Source organism: Gracilinanus agilis, chromosome 3 (assembly GCF_016433145.1).
Source record: "Gracilinanus agilis isolate LMUSP501 chromosome 3, AgileGrace, whole genome shotgun sequence".
NCBI lineage: Eukaryota > Metazoa > Chordata > Mammalia > Didelphimorphia > Didelphidae > Gracilinanus > Gracilinanus agilis.
Genome location: NC_058132.1, coordinates 648,224,181 through 648,242,707, shown reverse-complemented (window position 1 = coordinate 648,242,707; position 18,527 = coordinate 648,224,181). Strand labels below are relative to the sequence as shown.

General features: G+C 49.8%; 1 protein-coding gene across 1 annotated transcript in view; it reads right to left on the bottom strand.

The window, feature by feature from the left end:
- Positions 1-18,527, bottom strand: part of MASP1 (MBL associated serine protease 1) — a 77,595-nt gene that overhangs the window by 28,284 nt on the left and 30,784 nt on the right. The window contains exons 3-6 of the mRNA XM_044670890.1: positions 8,536-8,713; positions 8,273-8,404; positions 3,396-3,592; positions 436-583 (exon numbers count right to left, since the gene is read on the bottom strand). Coding sequence (XP_044526825.1) covers positions 436-583; positions 3,396-3,592; positions 8,273-8,404; positions 8,536-8,713 — 655 coding nt within the window. The remainder of the gene's footprint in view (positions 1-435; positions 584-3,395; positions 3,593-8,272; positions 8,405-8,535; positions 8,714-18,527) is intronic.

Below are 18,527 nucleotides of genomic sequence, written 5' to 3'. Positions count from 1 at the left end.
TCTCACTTTCTGAAAATTCCTTTGGTGGCTGAATGAAGGATGGATTGGAGGGGAGAGATGAGGCAGGCAGACCCCCAGCAGTTACTGCAATAATCCAGGCATGAGGTGGTGAAGGTCTATACCAGTGGTGGCACTGACAGAGGAGAGATGGTGGCACTGACAGAGGAGAGATGTTAGGGAGGTAAAATTGATTAGAGTTGATGGGAGAGAGATAAGGAGGAGTACAGGATGACACCCAGGTTGTGAGTCTGGAACACCCTCCACAGTAATAGGGAAGGGTCTGGGGAGTCATGTAGCCAGCAATCTGCAGTGCTGGGATTGGAAGGCAAGTGTCCTGCCCCAGAGTCCAGGGTTCTTTCCACTCTGTCCCAGTAGACTCCCTGCTCCTTGGTCTCTGAGAGGGAAGTACAAGGCAATAAGGGTGGGCCTGGTTACCTGAGGATGAGTAGGAAAGCCTCCAGCCTCCATTCTCCCCTGAGTTGTCACTGTGGAACAAAATCTGGACACTGTTGCTCTGGGTGTCGATGCGTCCTGGGGATTTCTCTCCACAATAGGGGCCAAACTCTTTCTGCCCAGCCTTAATCTGCCCAGGGACAAAGAGAGAAAAAGGGGCAGGATTACAAGGGGCTGGTACCATGCCTTTTATCCTCCTTCTCTCACTCTCTCAGGCTGAGGGGGTTGAGATCTTGGTTCCTTCATCTGATGGATTTGACAAGCATTGCCCTTCCCGTCTGTGAGCAGGGATACCAAGCTAGATGATCCCAAATCCCCAGTCTTGAGAGGTGTGTGTGTGTGGGTGGGGGGGAGGTTGGGATATCCATGGAGATAATTTGGAGCAGAAATGGGGTGGGGTGGAGAGGGAGAGCAGTAAAGGCTCCTCTAGCACCAAGATGAAGCCGGGAAGGAAGCTAAGGATTCTAAAAAGGTGGAGGTGAGAACATTCCAGCATGGGATTCTGCCTGGACAAATGGAGAGAAAGAGACAGGACATGCATAGGTGAGTTTAGAGAATAGCTAGGAGTCAGCTTGGCAAATGAAACAGAATGTTAGAAAGTCAGTCTGAAAAGGTAAGCAAGAGTCAGCCTGGGAAATATTTTAGACACCAAGTTGTTTTTTTTATCTCAGAGGTGTTAGGGAGGCATGAAAGGTTCTTGAGCAGGGGAGCAGCATGGATCACAATTCCTTAGCTCTCAGTGCCTTCTATTCATGAAGGCCAACCTTCTTTACAACTATTTGGTTACATCGATGAGCATAAAGGATGGGTTTGTGTTTCAGCCCTCACTACAGGGAGGGAGGCTGCAAAGTTGTGTCTGAATAGAAGAGAAGGCTCAGGCAGCTGGTAGCTCAACCAAGTGGAAGCTAGTCTGAAAAGCTCGCTCCTTTAGCCTCATTCTTGAGGCTTGTGGAATCTCTATAGCTTCAAGCCAGGCTTGGAAACTTAACCCATGTTTAACTTGGACACCTAACTGATTTTCCCAGGTTTCCTCTGCCCTCTCTACTAGCTCTGGTCACTGTCATTTCAGAATCATGGATTTATGGCTGCAAGGGATAGACCTTAGAGATCATCTACACTTACTCTCTCATTTTACATATGAGGAAATGGAGGCCCAGGGAGGTTAGAGGACTTGTCCAAGATCACACAGCTATGACAGAGCTGGGATGTGATCCCGGGTATGCTAGAGAGAGACAGAGATGGAGACAGGACAGAGAATGACATAGACAGGGAGAGAAAGAGAGACAGACAGAGAAATAGATAGTGAGAAAGGGAGACACAGACAGATATAGAGACAGAGAGGGACAGAGAAAAATAGAAAAAGATAGAAACAGAGAAAGACAGAAAGGCAGAGAGACAGAGAAAGAGAGAGAGAGATAAATACAGAGAGACAGACAGACAGAAACAGAGACAGAGACAGAGAGCACTTGATACTCTCCTGTGCATATCACAGGACTCTTAATTCCTTTCCTTGTCATGCCCAAAGAATGAGCCATTTTTTTTAAACCCTTGTACTTCGGTGTATTGTCTCATAGGTGGAAGATTGGTAAGGGTGGGCAATGGGGGTCAAGTGACTTGCCCAGGGTCACACAGCTGGGAAGTGGCTGAGGCCGGGTTTGAACCCAGGACCTCCTGTCTCTAGGCCTGACTCTCACTCCACTGAGCTACCCAGCTGCCCCCAGAATGAGTCATTTTTAAGTCTCCATTTTTCTTTTTTTTGGAAAGAAATGAGAGATAGTTTATGAAAGAGTTCCTCAGGTTAACAGAAAGTCTAGTGCCAGCTGTGGAGTGGACATGGATCCCCAGGAGAACCCTGAAGGACACCCAGAACTCAACTGATCTCTTAGAAGATGACTAAACTAGGAAAATTATTGTGTGGAAATCAGCAGTCCATTGGGTATGAGAATGCTACTTCTCATAACCTCCTCTAGGACATGAGCTTGGAGGCATTTCCCCCAGGCACGACAATGGGATTCTGCGAGTTATCTATATTTTTGCCCAATTCTCTTTGTGATCAAGGTCCGAAGTAGCCATTGGGAATTTCTTTCACCTCTGCTGGCTTTAGTTTCTTCATGTATAAAATGAGAGAATTGGACTCTTTGGGACTCCTCTGGGACTCTCCATCATGCCTTCCTTCTTCAGGAAACTGATCTTTGGGAAATCTCGTCATCTTGTCAGATTGAATCCACCTTGGTCTTTCCATTATTGTGAGTCTCCTCTGCCCTTGTGACTGGACTCCCTGACTGGAGGGCAGAGCCAGGGCCTCTATTTAGAGAGGGGGTGTGTATTTCCTAGCTGTGTGACCCTGTATAAGTCACTTGACCCCCATTGCCCAGCCCTTACCACTCTTCTGCCTTGGAACCAATACACAGTATTGATTTCAAGGTGGAAGGTGAGGGTTTAAAAAAAAATACAAAGAGGCGTGCAGTACCATCTTCTCCTTATTTCCTACCAGCCTCATGGCTTTTAGACCCCCTTAGAATTCTCCACTATGGCCCTGCACACGTACTCCCTCCTTCCTCTTTTCAGCTCATCTTCCCCCGTCAGAGTGTAAGCCCCTTGAAGGCAGGGACTCTCTTTGTTTTTATTTGCAGTTGTATCCCAGGTGTTCAGCGCAGGTCTGGCACATAGTAGGCATTGAAGAAATAGTTATTGGCTGACTGAACTTGGTGGTCTCTAAGGTGTCTGCAGACCCAAACTGATGGTCCATCCTCTAAGCCCAGGGCATGGAGCCGTGATGGGGCTGGTAGGGATGACGGCCATGTCTGCGTCCGCGGGACAGCCAGCTACCTCGGCTGCTCCCACAACCATGTCAGAAGGGATGCGACTTGCCTCTGGTCACACAGCGAACCAGGGCCAGGCTTCTCCTCTGTCATTCCGCCCCCTCTCCCAGCCATTCTCACCTTGATGTAGTCGTAGGGGCACGACACCTCGGGGTGGTCTTCCACATCGAAGCCGTCCTCAAACTGGAGGGTGACGACGAAGCCATCCTCGAGCTCGATTCTGTAGAGGCAGTCGGAGCTCTTGGGGTACGGGCCGGGGAAGTCAGCGCTGGTGATCACCCCCGTCCTTTGGGTGAAGAGGTTATCGCTGCACTCCACTGCTCAGACAGACATACACGGGAGAGCCACACACCGTATGAGAGGGGCCCCAGAGGCTCCGGCATCCTCACCCCCCGGCCCTTCCCTCAGCAGCTTCCTTGGCAGGATGGAGGGGCCACGAGAGCGTGTGCGAATCTGCCCAGAGCTTTACAGAGCCCTTACCTCACCGGGGCTCCCCAGGACGCTGAGGAAGCCGGGGCAGGACAGGGCTAGGCGAGGGTCCCTGGGAAGGGGGGGTTATTGGTCTGTACTCGTCTGTTTGTCATCTGGAAACCTCCTGGGAAAACCGAAGCTCTTTGGGGGCAGCCAGGGGCTTCGGAATCAGTTTTGTCTTATCCGTGCCCAGTGCCTAGCCGGGGACAAGGAGAGCCCCGATAGCTTGTTGGACTGGCTTCAGGAGGATGAATGGAGAACAGACCCGGCTCAGGAAGCATTGAAGGCACCGAGGAAGAGACATTTACAAACACGGCACCTACTTCGAGAAGCTTATAATCAAATAGGAAAATGGGATGGACGCGACTAATGCAAAACATGACTCAGGCTCGTATGATTTTAAGATTTACAAAGCACTTTACAAATATTATCTCTTGCAGCAACCCTGGGAAGGTAGGTGCTCTTATTATTCCCATTTTACAGATAAAGAAACTGAGGCTGATAGCAGTTAAGTGATTGATCCTGGGTCACACAATTAGAAATTGCCTGAAGCTGGATTTGAACTCAGTTCTTCCTGCCTCTAGGTCTAGTCCTCTATGCACTGTGGTATCACTTAGCTGTTTCTCTGAGATCACATAAGGCTCCCATATCTAGAGACCATTTAATCCACCCCCTTCCTTTGACAGATGAAGAAAATGTAGCCCATGGATTCGAAGGGCCCTCGCTCAGGGTCACAGAGCTGGCAAAGGGATTTCGGATTTGAACCCAAGGTCTCTGACTCCAGACAGAGAATGTGGAGAGTATTTTTACAGCTTTTTTCTTTTGGCCAGAGACCATTCCACTGCCATATTCCCAAGGTCAAGTTCCTTGATTAAAAGCCATTATTTCCCCTTCCTCCATGAAGCCTGTCCAGACTGCCTAACTCATTGTTCTTCTCCCATTTGAACTCAAGACACTTACTTTATGCCTCGACTCAAATAATCCCAGACTATTTGGTGGGACCTTCTCTTCTGTGTCTTACTAGGTTGGTCTTGCGTTCCCGTCTAGCCTGGAATCTCCCTGAAGCTAAGGACCGTGTCTTTTACTCCTTTGGGCAGCCTACGCTTTGCGTGAGAGCAAGAAATAGCAGGTGCTCCAAAAAATGTTTGCTGAATGAATTAAAGACCTTCCCCCAATCATTTGGAAAGCCATCTGCTCATGAACATGCTTGCTTCATTTCCCAACTCCTCAGTGCCAATATAATTAGAGAAAGCTGAGGAGCTGAGTGAAGCCTTTGTTTAATCCTGTAGCTATAAGCAAAGCCGCGTTTCCTTGGTTAACCCTCCCTAAGTCCTGCTGGTGAGCTCACTCATGTTTCCTCTCCTTCTGCTGCTCTCCCTCTTGAGTAATCCCTGGGGGCTCCTTGGCCACCTCAGTGCCTTGGCATGGGGCTGTGTGGTCTGTCCCTTTGCCAGTGGGTGATTCCAGGCTCCAGCTGGCACCAGAAGCTCTGTTGCTCCAAGAGAAAGTTGGACACATGCTCCATTATTTGAGAGCCTGGCACCTGGGTGGCCGCTAGATCCCCCCACAAGGACCCATGCCTTTCCCCCACCTCCAGGGGTGAACCTATTAAAAGGAGAGCCACCTGCCAAGCTCGGAGGAAGAACTCACTAGAAGACACCCATCCATCCCCATCTTGGGCTGGGCATCCACTGGCACCCTCATGGAGAAATTCTGCCTTTCTGATGAACAAAATGCACCATTTGGGTGCTGGGGAGAGAGTGAGATGGCTTTCTTTTTCAGTTGATCAGGGACTTGCTATGTCCCAGGATTCCGCTAGGCACTGGGGATACATAGATAAAAACCAAACAGTCCTGGCCCTCAAGGCGTTTCCATTCTATTTGGGGAGGTGGAAGACCCAACTCACATTTTTCTCAGATCTTTAAAGCTGACAACCATCTCTTTGGTCCTCACCACCATCCCATGAAGTGGGTGGCATTATCATCTCCATTTAACTGATGGGGAGACAGAGAAATTCATTGACTTGCTTCGTTTGAAAGGTCCATAAAGTAACCCCAGGGGATTGGCTTCTGGGGTCTGGGGAGATCTGGAGAGAGTTTGATCTCTGAATGTAAAAGGGAAAGGAGCCCAGAGGCCTCTGAGGGGACGGTGCATACTAAATGCTGTTTGGAGGTGAGCTCCTCTTTGCTTTCATCTTGTCTGGCTAGGAAGTCTGGGGGCTGAGGTTTGAACCCTTATTTTCTGACTCTGAGTCAAGCCACTTTTTCCTCTCCATTATGTGGTCCAGGGATGATTCAATGACAAGAATACAGTAATATATGAACACACACACACACACACACACACACACACAACACACACACACACACACACACACACAGAATGTATATAGCTCACATTTCAGCTAATCCAAATAGAATGCTGATTTTTAGCTCTATAAACCCATTTCCCACCCTTGGTAAGTCAGGATCCCCCTTTGGGCAGCCCTAGCATTGTAAGTGTCACCATTCCTGTCTCTCTACTCTCCACCATCTACTGAGAAACGTTCCAGGACCAGTGGCTCTCTCTTGGGTGCTCTTGCCTGCCTTTTGCACTCAATCCAATTCACCCAGAATTCTTAAGTACGTACTATGTGCCAGGTACTGGGCTGGGTCCTAGAAAGGCAAAGCCAAGCCTGCAGTAGCCCCTGACATTCCACAGAAAAGGTATCCCCAGATAAATAAATGAGGAATCTCTGCATAATAAATGCCAAGTGCTTTCAGAGTGGAACAGCAGTACCAAAGAGATCAGGAAAGGCATCCTGAGGGAGATGGCACCTGAGGGGAGCCTTCCAGGATAAGAGGGATTCCAAGAGGTAGTGGTGAGGCCAGAGATTATTTCCAGACTGGGACAGGGACTAGGCAAAAGCATGGAGGTGGGAAATGTTGCTTTCAGTTGTGGAGCATTGTAATGAATAGATCACTTCATCTGGAATATAACTTGTGGGAGGGAGAGTAATGTGAAATCAGTGTGGAAAGAATCAGATAGTAAAGGTCCTTGTTCGGTCATTTCATTCACATCCAATTCTTCGTGACCCAATTTAGGATTTTCTGGGCAAAGACACTGGAGTGGTTGGCCATTCCCTTCTCCAGCTCATTTGATAAATGAGGAAACGGAGGCCAACAAAGCAAAGTGATTTCCCATGGTCACCCAGCGAGGAAGTGTCTGAGGTCTGACTTGAACTCAAGATGAGTCTTTCTGTGCTAAAAGACTGCCTGCCGTTTGATCCAGCCATACCATTTCTGGGTTTGTACCCCAAAGAGATAATAGATAAACAGTCTTATACAAAAATATTTATAAACATGCTTTATGTGGTGGCAAAAAACTGGAGAACAAGGGGATGCCCTTCAATTGGGGAATGGCTGAACAAATTGTGGTATTTGCTGGTGATGGAATACTATTGTGCTGAAAAGAATAATGAACTGGAGGGATTCCATGTGAACTGGAAAGACCTCCAGGAACTGATGCAGAGTGAAAGGAGCAGAGCCAGAAGAACATTGTACACAGAGACTGATACACTGTGGTAAAAATAGAAATGGACTTCTCTACTAGCAGCAATGCAATGACCCAGGAAACATTATATACAGGATGGATACACTGTGGTAAAATCGAATGTAATGGACTTCTGTACTAGCAGCAATGCAAGGATCCAGGACAACTATAAGGGACTTATGAGGAAGATGCTCTCCACATCCAGAGAAAGAGCTGTGGGAGCAGAAACACAGAAGAAAAACAACTGCCTGATCACATGGGAGGATGGGGATATATAATTAGGGATATTGACTCAAAATGAGCACCCTAGTTCAAATATCAATAACATGGAAATAGGTCTTGATTAATGACACATGTAAAACCCAGTGGAATTGTGTATTGGCTATGGGAGGAGTGGGAGGAGGGGAGTGATAGAACATGAATCCTATAACCATGGAAAAATGTTCTAAATTAATTAATTAAATAAAAAAAAGATGAGTCTTTCTGACTCCAGGATCATCTGGCTTATGGTTATTCCCTACAACTTTTCAACTTCATTCACATCAGGAAGGTTTACTGAGCCTCAGTTTCCTCATCTCTAAAGGGAGGAAGGAGACTGCCCCCCCCAACCCTTCTGCTTTGCAATGATGGCGGCAGTGGGATAGAAAAGGAGAGGAAGTGCACAAAGGACCACTTAGCTCTTAGATCACCCCTAAAGACTAACAATTGGTTTTCTAAATGTGACACCCTTGTTTGGTGACTGTTAAGTGGACATATCACTGGAAGAGTCAGATGTGATGGTGAAGGAGTGATAGACGGAGAGAGCATTTATTGGGCGCCCACTGTGTGCCAGAACTGGGGATACAAGGACAACCAAGTGACTTATTCCACCCCTTCACCCCATCCTGTCCAGTCATGTTGGGATTGTGGGGTGAGGTCAAAGTTCAGGGGCAGCTGTACTCCCCCGCTGCCTCCTGGACCCTTCTAGGCTGGGGGCTCAGAGCTGCTTTCCTTACCTCTGCAGGTCCTGTTGTCCGTATGGAGGATGTACCCAATGCGGCAGGAGCAGTAATAGCCCCCGATGTAATTGTGGCAGTAGTGATCACAGGCCAGCTCCTCATCACTCTTCTCCGTGCACTCATCCACGTCTGGGGGAGGGAGGGAGGGAAGGAGGGGGAAGAATTAGCTGTGGGAGGAGGAGGGGGTGGGGGGCAAGAAAGCAGACAGAGAGGGCCAGCCCCCATGATGCCCACTTGAAGAGAAAGAGGCCTCCACTTACCCACTGCCATGTAATGGGCATCAAAGCCAGTGAAGCGCTCCTCGTTGGAGAAATCGGATCGGAAGGTAAGGGCCATGAATGGACCGGGGGAGAGGACCACCTGCTGGCCTGGGGCTTGCTCCGTGTCCGTAGTCTCACGCCCACAGAAGAGAGCCAACACCTGGTCCTCAGCTTCTACCTGAAAGAGAGGCACCAGAACCAAACCGGGTCAGCCTTGAGGGTGGACTTGCATCTAGAACTGCCTCGTGGTTCTAGAGTACTTTCCCTTCCACAGCTCTGGGAGACAGAGATCGTGAGCGTGGCTCTGCCCTTTTTATGGGTGACAAAACAGTAGCTTGGAGTGTTTGAGACAAACCCCCAGCATCGCTTATGATTAAAGTCAAAATCTTTCATGTTTGTGAAAGTCACTCATCTCACTGCATTCTCGCGATGGCCCTCTGAGGTAGGGACTATTAGCATCTCCATTTTACAGGTGGTAAGACTGAGCCATAGGAGAGATTTAGCGAATTGTCATGGGGCTGCCATCGATGGCATCCTCTGAGAGCCTCAGGTGGAATTCGAATGAAGCCGCCCCGACTCGAGGGTCAGGGCTCTCGGAATCTATTGACTGTGCCTTGGAGGTCATGCCATGTGGCTGGAGATGGGAAGATTTGGGATGGATTTAAGTGAAGGGTTCTAGGATATTAGAGGTCTGGGAATGGGTCTTTTCAGGCAGTCGGCAGCATTATAGGGCAACTGAAGATGACTAAGGAGGTTTCCCAGAGTGCCACCAAAAATGACTGGGTGGATCAGTGGCTAGAGTTCTGGACTTGGAGTCTTTAAGACTCGAGCTCAGATCCTGCTCTAGACACTGGCTGTGTGACCCTGGGCAAGGCATTTATATTGTATTTTCCTCATCTGTAAAATGGGAACAGCAATACCATCTCTGGCCCAGGATTGTTGTGGGCTTTAATGGACGACTCAGGCAAAGTGCTTTGCAAACCTTAAGGAGCTATGTGAGTGCTTGCCATTAGTATTCTCCTCAAAGAAGGGATTCTTCACGCAGGGGGGGTGTCTGCAGTTTTACCGGAAAGTAGTCTTTTCAGCAGGCAAAGGACTTCCCATTCGATGCGGTCCCCCAGAATCCAAACACGTTGACTAAGTCCTGCCATGTGCTAGGCTAGTGACTGGGGTTACAAAGGCCAAAACAAGCCTCCCCACCCCAAAGAAGCTACTTTGCCCTGGGGCAGACATGACAGGCACACAGATAAATAAATAGGGAATGTGTGTCAAGGAATGGGGCGAGGGGGGCGGGAGCTGTTGCTAGCAGCTTAGAGAATCAGGAAATGTCTCGTGTGGAGGGTGACCCGAGCTGAGCCGTGAGGAGAGTGAGGGGGCCCAAGAGGAGAGAGGCAGAGGAAAGGAGTGTGTGTGTGTGTGTGTGTGTGTGTGTGTGTGTGTGTGTGTTCCAAGGAGGGGAGACAACCTGAACCAAGTCAAAGAGGGGGGAGATGGGATGTTGTGTATAGGGAACAGCCAAGAATTCAGACCGAGTGCATTTAAAGGATGCCCAAGTGCTCTGGTATTTGGGAATCCAATTTATGATGATGGCAATAGAGAGCCATAGAAACTTCTGGATCAAGAAGGGAAGAGACAGGATCATACTTGGATTTTGGAATGTGATTTTAACAGTTGTGTAAGGGAAGGATGGCTTAGATAGGACAGAGAAGGGACATCAATTAGGAGATCAGGTATGTGGTGATGAGGATCTCAACCAGAATGGTAGCTGTGTGGTGGACAAAAGGGAGAAATATTATGAAGGCAGAGGGGTAGCTGGGTGGTGCAGTGGATAGAGTAGTGGGGCTGAAGTCAGGAAGACCTGAGTTCAAATTCACCCTGTGTGACCCTGAGCAAGTCACTTAATGCTGTTTGCCTCAGTTTCCTCATTTGTAAAATGAGCTGGAGAAATGAAGGAAATGGCAAACCTCTCTAGAATCTCTGCCAAGGACACCCCAAATGGGGTCCTGAAGAGTTGAACAAGACTGAAAAATGACCAAACAACAATTTGGAGGCAGAGTCGACAAGGCTTGGCACCTGATTGGACATGGGACAAGGAAGGGGTGAGGGAGAGAGAAGAGGGGAGGATGGTTCCAAGGATTCCATTCTGAGTGACTGAGAGGAGGATGGTGTCCTTGACAGAACTAGAGAAATCGGGATGCCTGGCCCTTGCAGAAATCTTCTTCCCGTGTTTGGATCTCTGGCTGAGGGTGGAAGCCTGCCATTGACAGATGGATGTACCTACTTGGGAATAGCCAGAAGGGCCCTGTAGGAGATCTGAGGACCCTATAAATCATTAGCTCAGGCTTCAACTAAGCAGAATAAACAAACCCCGGGGGCAAACAGGAGTGAATCCAGCTGCCTTGATTTGCCTTTCCAAGTAACCAAGGCCAAGTCTGGAATGTTTCCAAGTGGAGCATCACAGGACTTAGAGCAGCTTAGAGATCACTTGGTCCGGCCCATTGATTTATAGAAAAGGATGGGAGGTCCAAGGAGGTTCAGGAGCCATCCAAGCCCACACAGGTTGTGTGTCTCCTGAGTGCCTTCTAATGGGCGCATCGCTCTGTTCTGTTTACTTAACTGAAGCCAGAATCATCCGAAAGATGTAGCTGAAAGCTGTTTTAGAGAAGGAGAGATCTCTGAGCAACTTTAGGAATGGGAGGGAGATGGCCAACATCCTTGTTTTACAGCACGAGCTCTGAAAAGGGAAGATGCCTGCTCAAAGTCACACAGTTCATTGGTGGAACCAACCTAACAGTCTGTTTCCGGAATAATCTATTCCTTGATAGTGTTTTTTTTAAACCCTCAACTTCTGTGTATTGGCTCCAAGGCAGAAGAGTAGTAAGGGTGGGCCATGGGGGTCAAGTGACTTGCCCAGGGTCACCCAGTTGGGAAGTGTCTGAGGCAGGATTTGAACCTAGGACCTGTCTCTAGGCCTGACTCTCAATCCACTGAGCTACCCAGCTGCCCCCTCCTTGATAGTGTTTTTTTTTAATTTTAAACATTTAATTAATATTCATTTTTAACATGGTTACATGATTCATGCTCCTACTTTCCCCTTCACCCCCCGCATTCCCCCCAGCCATGACCGACACACATTTCCACTGGTTTTGTCATGTGTCCTTGATCAAGACCAATTTCCAAATTGTTGATATTTGCATTGGTGTGGTAGTTTTGAGTCTACATCCCCAACCATGTCCACCCCGACCCATGCGTTCAAGCAGTTGTTTTTCTTATATGTTTCCTCTCCTGCAGTCCTTCCTCTGAACGTGGGTAGCATCTTTACCATAAATCCCTCAGAGCTGTCCTGGGGCATTGCATTGTTGCTGGTACAGAAGTCCATACATTTGATTTTACCATAGTGTATTGGTCTCTGTGTACAGTGTTCTTCTGGCTCTGCTCCTTTCACTCTGCATCAGTTCCTGAAGGTCTTTCCAGTTCACATGGAATTCCTCCAGTTTGTTATTCCTTTTAGCACAATAGTATATACCATATCATAATCACAAGCATATACCACAATTTGTTCAGCCATTCCCCAATTGAGGGACATCCCCTCCTTTTCCAGTTTTTTTGCCACCACAAAAAGCGGAGCTATAAATATTTTCGTACAAGTCTGTTTATCTATGATCTCTTTGGGGTACAAACCCAACAATGGTATGGCTGGTTCTTGATAGTGTTTTAAGACTTGCAAAGTGCCTTGGAAGCCAGCCTCCTTCTTTGGGACCCCAGCCTCACAGCTGTGTTGTTATGTTCTGGGTGCATTGAACCCAGGACCTCCCTTCTAGGCCTGGTTCTCAACCCACAGACCCATCTCACTGTCACCTCCAGCTAGAATCTTAATCCAGACCACAGTTAGTGTCCATCAACCATCAATAAATTAGCCAGTTAGTCTTGTTTGGACACTCCTTTCAGCACAATGGACCGTTTTGTTTATTTAAGTGACAGGCACTAGGTCTTCATTAGGGGTTCTCACCAAGCCAGGATCATTGTTATAAACAGTCCAGCCTCCTCCCCCAGATTAGCCTGGGGGGGGAAAGAGAGGAGAGTTGGGGAAAGGAGAAAGAGAGAAGGAAAGGAGGAGAGGGGAGCTAGTGATGGAGAGGAGAGAGAGCCATGTGGAACTCTGTCTACAAGGAGAGGACCTCACCCTCCTGGAGGTCCCTCTTTAGTTTGGGCTCTGGGCTGGATCTCTTCTGAAATGAAGGTAAATCCCTGGGGTGAACACCCATTCTGAAGCCTCGGGGCATAATAGGGCATGATCCGATCCCATAGTGAGCCCCATCTATGGAATAACCAGCCATTCTCTAGAGCAGTGATTCCCAAAGTGGGCACCACCGCCCCCTGGTGGGTGCTGCAGCAATCCAGGGAGGTGGTGATGGTCAAAAGTGCATTTATCTTTCCTATTCATTGCTATTAAAATTAAAAAAAATAATTTCCAGGGGGCTAAGGAATATTTTTTCTGGAAAGGGGGCGGGAGGCCAAAAAAGTTTGCTCTAGAGCAAGTTAAATTTCCACCTTCCTGAAGACTTCAAAGTAATTCATGAGGGTCATCACAGTTCTCTCTTGGATTTGTCAAGGAGTCATTTATTTTCACTAAATCAATAAACATTTATTAGGTGCCTACTATGTGCTAAGCACTTGGGGATACCCAGAAAGGTCAAAGACAATCTCTGCCTTTGAGAAGTTGAAAAGAGCACTGACTGGAGGCAGAGGGGCTGGTTCAAATCTGGATACTGCCCCCTGCTACATGTAGGACTTGGGCCTTAGTTTCCTCATCTGTGAAAATGGATGGGATTGGTCTGGATGGCCTCCAAGTTCCCTCCTATCTCTGGATCTTGGATCCTATGATGCCTCTTGTCCTCAGTTTCCCCTGCTGTAAAAACGAGGGGGTTGATACATGGCCTTTGAGGTCCCCTCCAGATCTAGTCTGGATCCCCAGGCAGGATTCTGACCTGTGTGTGGGAAAGCAGAGCCTTTAAGGTGACATTATGCTCTACTGAGTCAAATGCTTTTCCATAGCCAACGAGCAAGAAACGCACCAGGATCTCATCTTGGTCAACTGTGTGATTGCAGAGGTTTGGAAGCTCGAGCTGCCTTCTGCTCGGAGGGTCCTGGGCAGAGTCTGGAAAGCGGGGGCCCCTCATCCACTTGGGTTCTCTTGTGGGACCCTTGGAATGATGGTGGGTCTCACCCAGGACTCTGGCCCTCCCAATGCTGCGGGCACAAGTACCAGGGACAGAGCCCTAGTGAAGGGCACCGTCTTGTGCCAGCTGTGCTACCACGACTGCTCCCCTAGGATGGAACTACGGAGGAGGACTCAAAGGCCAAACTCTTTCAAGGACAGCCTGACACCCTCCCAGGGAGATCAGGGAGAAACCTGCAGGATTTTTACTCTGAAAAGCAAAAGTGGCTTTAAAGTCTTGCTTCAGACATTTCCTAGCTGTGTGACCCTGGGCAAGTCACTTTAACCCCCATGGCCTAGCCCTGACCACTCTTCTGCCTTGGAACTGGTACACAGTATTGATACCAAGAGGGGGTTAAGTGACTTGCCCAGGGTCACACAGCTAGGAAATCTGAGACCAAAGAGTTTAGAAAAAATAAAAGCAAAAGAGCGAATGTCACTAAGGATGTCTGCCTTCCTGTGCAGGGGAACATCTGTGGGCCACACCAGACGTCTGTGGCTCCCGCTTTGGGAAAGGCTGGAGCAGCCCCGGAAGTCTTATCTCCCTCCCATGGATGGGATCCCAGTAAAGACACGGAGCAGGGCCGGGCCTCTGGCAGCCCCATAAACAGAGAGCTGCTGCCTCTTCTGTGAAGCGTCTCCTTCCCAGATCACTTACAGTCTCCCACTAGTTGGAGATCCAGTCCTGACTGCTTGTTTGGAGAATTGGCCTCAGGGGTCATCGAGTCAACGTTTTCACTAGAGAAGCTTCCTCAGGCTGGGCCTGTCCAATGTGGAAGTGAGACTCCTTCCAGCCAGCCCCCCGGGGCCCCCGGCTCTGTGGCCTGTGGGGGGAAGGCCCCCCCCCCGGCTCTGTGGCCTGCGGGGGCCGGGGGAGGGCCCCCAGCTCTGTGGCCTGTGGGGGCAGGGGGGCCCCTTTGCACTTCCTGTCCTCTCTCCGTTCCCGGCTGAACGCTTGTCCAGTGACCTCATCCTCCCGCCGGCTGTCAGTGCCTGGATTCCCCCACGAGCGATTTGGGTTCAGCCTTCTCCCCCGAAGCGGGCTCCCCGTGCCCGACACAAGTGCGGGCCACCCTGGCATCTGTGCCTGGGGCTGGCAAGGGCAGAGGGTGCCATCCGGGCCCCCAGCACTTCTTAAGGCTTGCTCTGGAGCTCCTGCCCTCAGGGGCTCCCATTCTCCGGGGAGAGGCGCACACCAGCTCGGGGAGGGGCGGCCCTAATACACACATATACAGCCTACAGGCACACCGAAGCCTCCTACGGAAGATGGCAGAGCAGCAGGCGGCCAGTGGATGGAGCACTGAGCCTAAAGTTGGGCGGACTCCTGTTCTGGAGTTCAAACGAAGCCTCGGACGCTTTTGAGCTGGGTGACCCTGGGCAAGTCACTTCACCCTGTTGGCCTCAGTTGCTCCCTTCATCTTTCCATATGAGCTGGAGAAGGAAATGGCTGACCAGTCCAGTCCAGCGTATCTGCCAAGAAGACCCCTGAGGAGGCCATGAAGAGTCAGACTGGCTGGAATGCCTGAAGCAGGACATAAGATGGGCTTCGGAGCCTGGAATCCAGGAAGGGAGAGGGAGAGGCCGGAGTATTCCTGGGGCGGGTGTGGATGGGGGGAAGTCCCGGCATGAGGGAGATGAGAATCGGGTTAGAGCCAGAGCAGAGGCCAAAGGACAAAGATGGCGGATGGGAGAGTTCTCCGAGGGATGTCTAGTGGAGGAAATGTTGAGTGAATTGAAATGGAAACTGGAAAAGTCACTGGGGTCCAGGGTATAAACGCCTTTAAATGCCCCAAAGAAGATCTGAGATTTAATCCCCGGCGCCATTGGGAGCCCCTGGGGTTTATTAAATGAGGTGAGAGGAGCGAGACGGGCTCAAACCTTGGTTTTAGGAAGCTCTCTTTGGCAGCTGAGCAGAGGATAGATTCCAGAAAAACTGATGGGGTGGCTAGTTTTTAAAATCCTACTGACCATCTTAGAATCAAATCTGAGAACTGGGTCCAAGGGAGAAGAGAGGTCAAGGCTGGACAATTAGGGGGGTAAGTGACTTACCCAGGGTCACACAGCTAGGAAGTGACTGAGGCCAGATTTGAACCCAGGACCTTCCATGTCTAGGCCTGGCTCTCTGTCCACCTAGCTGCCCCTCTGGAAGAGGTTATCGTGATGATCCAGGAGAGATGCTGAGAGCCTGTTCCAGGGGAGTGGCTATGTGCGTGGAGAGAAGGGGATGAGAGATGTGGAGAAAGTAGAAATGACAAGATTTGGCAAGTGACTGGATTGGGGTGGTGACGGGGGTCTGGGGGAGTGGAGGAGGACCCCAAGTTTGACAGCCTGATGACTAGGGAATGGTGGTGCCCTTGACAGTAACAGGGAAGAGCAGAAATGAGAAGGGGGTGGTGGTAGATAATAGCAAAAGCAGCTGTAGCGCCCTGATGTCTGAGGAGGTTTGCACACACACTCTCTCAATGAGCTCTTAGTAGATAGAACCCAGGAAGATGGAGGTCCGTTGCTTTTTTACAACATCATTGCCATTTTACAAAATAAGAAACAGAGGCTCAGAGAGGCAAAGTCATTGGATCACAGGATCGATCATAGCTCAAGAGCTAGAAGAGGGGGCCCTTCGGGATCAGGGGGCCCAGCCCTTCAGGAATCCCAGAGAGGGCAGTGATTTACCCAGGGTCACACAGTCAATTGATAGTAGATTAGCTCTAAGACTTTGCTTTAGCCATTTGGTGATTCTTTTTAAAACTCTGACTGTGAATCAATACTAAGGATCCTTTCCGAGGCAGAAGAGTGTTAAGGTCTAGGCAACATGGGGTTAAGTGACTTGCGCAGGGTCACACAGCTAAGGTCACACAAATCTGAGGCCAGATTTGAATCCAGGTCTTCCCAATGCCAGGCCCGGCTCTCTATCCCCTGAACCACTTAGTTGCCCCTTCACCAGTGATTCTTAAAATCATTGGTCTCAGGACCTCATTAGGCTCAAAGAATTCTTGAGCACCCCAAAGAGCTTTTGCTTTAGTTTCTCTCTCCTGATATTTGCTATTTTAGAAATTAAACATCTAAGGATTATTACGAAAGCAGGTCAGATCTCCCGGACCCCTGAAGGGGTCTTGGGGACCCTCCAAACCCCGACTTGAGAGTCAATGCGCTGGAACAGTCCCCTTCTCGGAGAATCATTCGAATGTAGGCAGGAGCAGCCCCATCTCCCCAGGGGACCAAGAAGCTCAGCCTCCCTGCAGCCCAGGCAACATCCCGGAGTGAATCTGCTTATCGGCTTCCTTTCTCCAGCTCGTCCCTGTCCCATTACTTTATGTCTGGAATGAGGCAGGCACCCAAGGGTTAATGGAGCAGCCTCCTGTCTTTTGTCTCCTTCCTGTGTTCGGGGAGGCAGGCGCCTCCTCTAGGGAGCCCTCCCCATCCCCTTTCCCAGCAGAGCTGACGAGGGCTCCAAGGACTCGTACTTTGCTCCCTCATTAGTCAGTGTGAGCGAGGAGCGACACCTTCAGTGTGAGCTTGCTGCTGGCTCAGCACCTCCTGGAGGGCTCAGAGCAGGGGAGCAGAGGCTGCTGTTACTGAGGCACCTCCAAGCTGTGCCTTCTGAATCCCTCCCTAAAGCTGGAGCCCCCCCGCAGCGTGGGGCCCCTCATTTACAGTTCCATCAAATGGCTGCAAATAGGACATTTGCTCACAGGGCTGCCCTCCCCAGAAGGTTTTTATTATTGGTCCTGTGGCCTGGAGGCTACCCTGAAAACTCTGCCTGGTGGCTGGACATTGTTAAGAAAGGTCAGACAGGGAACAGAAAAGAAGGGCATCTGTGCCATGAGGATGAGGGAGAGGAGGCAGGATGGGTGCCAGAAGGTAGACAATAGCAGCCATCAAAGGGAAAGGGGTCAGAAGGGGGAGATTCAGGTGGAGAGAGCCCAACACAAGGTCCAGGCAAATGGCAGGAGAAAAGGGGGGAGGGGAGCAGAGGCAAGTCCGGCAGGACAATCAGGGAATCTTGGGCATGGATGGTTCCTCAGAAGCCCACGAATAAGAAGCCATTCTACACCGTGCCAACTTCCGTGTGAAGGCCATTTCGAACAGGGGAGCTCACTCCCTTCCAAGGCAGTCTAAGCCATGTGGGGACAACTCTGATTGATGGGAAATTTCTCCTGACATTCAGCCCAAATCTGCCTCTTTGCCTTCATCTCCTCATTTTGACCTCTACAGCTGAGCAGAGCTCATTGCAACCCTCTTCCTGAACAACCCCGTGCATACTGGAAGACAGATCATTATTGGATCCCTACTACATCTGACCTCCTTCCAGTCAATACAGGTCCTCTGACCATCACTGAGTGGACCAGTGATCCTTCAGGATCACAGAGGTCCTTCACCTCCACTACTGGGACCACTCCAAGGCTCCAGCCTCTTCGGCCTTCTCCAACTGGAATTCAGAAACCCATCCCAGGGACCTTGGGGTCCAGGGAGCATTTTCCTTATCTTGCTGGATCTTGGGGCCACCGTGGACTTCCTGGACATCCTCGAGCCCTGCTTCCTGCATCTTCTCACTCCCACTTTCCACTGAATGTTCCCTTATGGTTTGTCTTCCCACATGAGAATGGGGGGAGGGATTGTTGTCTGTGCAGTTTGCTCTTTTTCGTGGAATGCCCATCTCTTATGGAAGAATGCCTGGGACAAAGTAAGCTTAATAGGTGTGCCCTTCCTTCCTTCCTTCCTTCCTTCCTTCCTTCCTTCCTTCCTTCCTTCCTTCCTTCCTTCCTTCCTTCCTTCC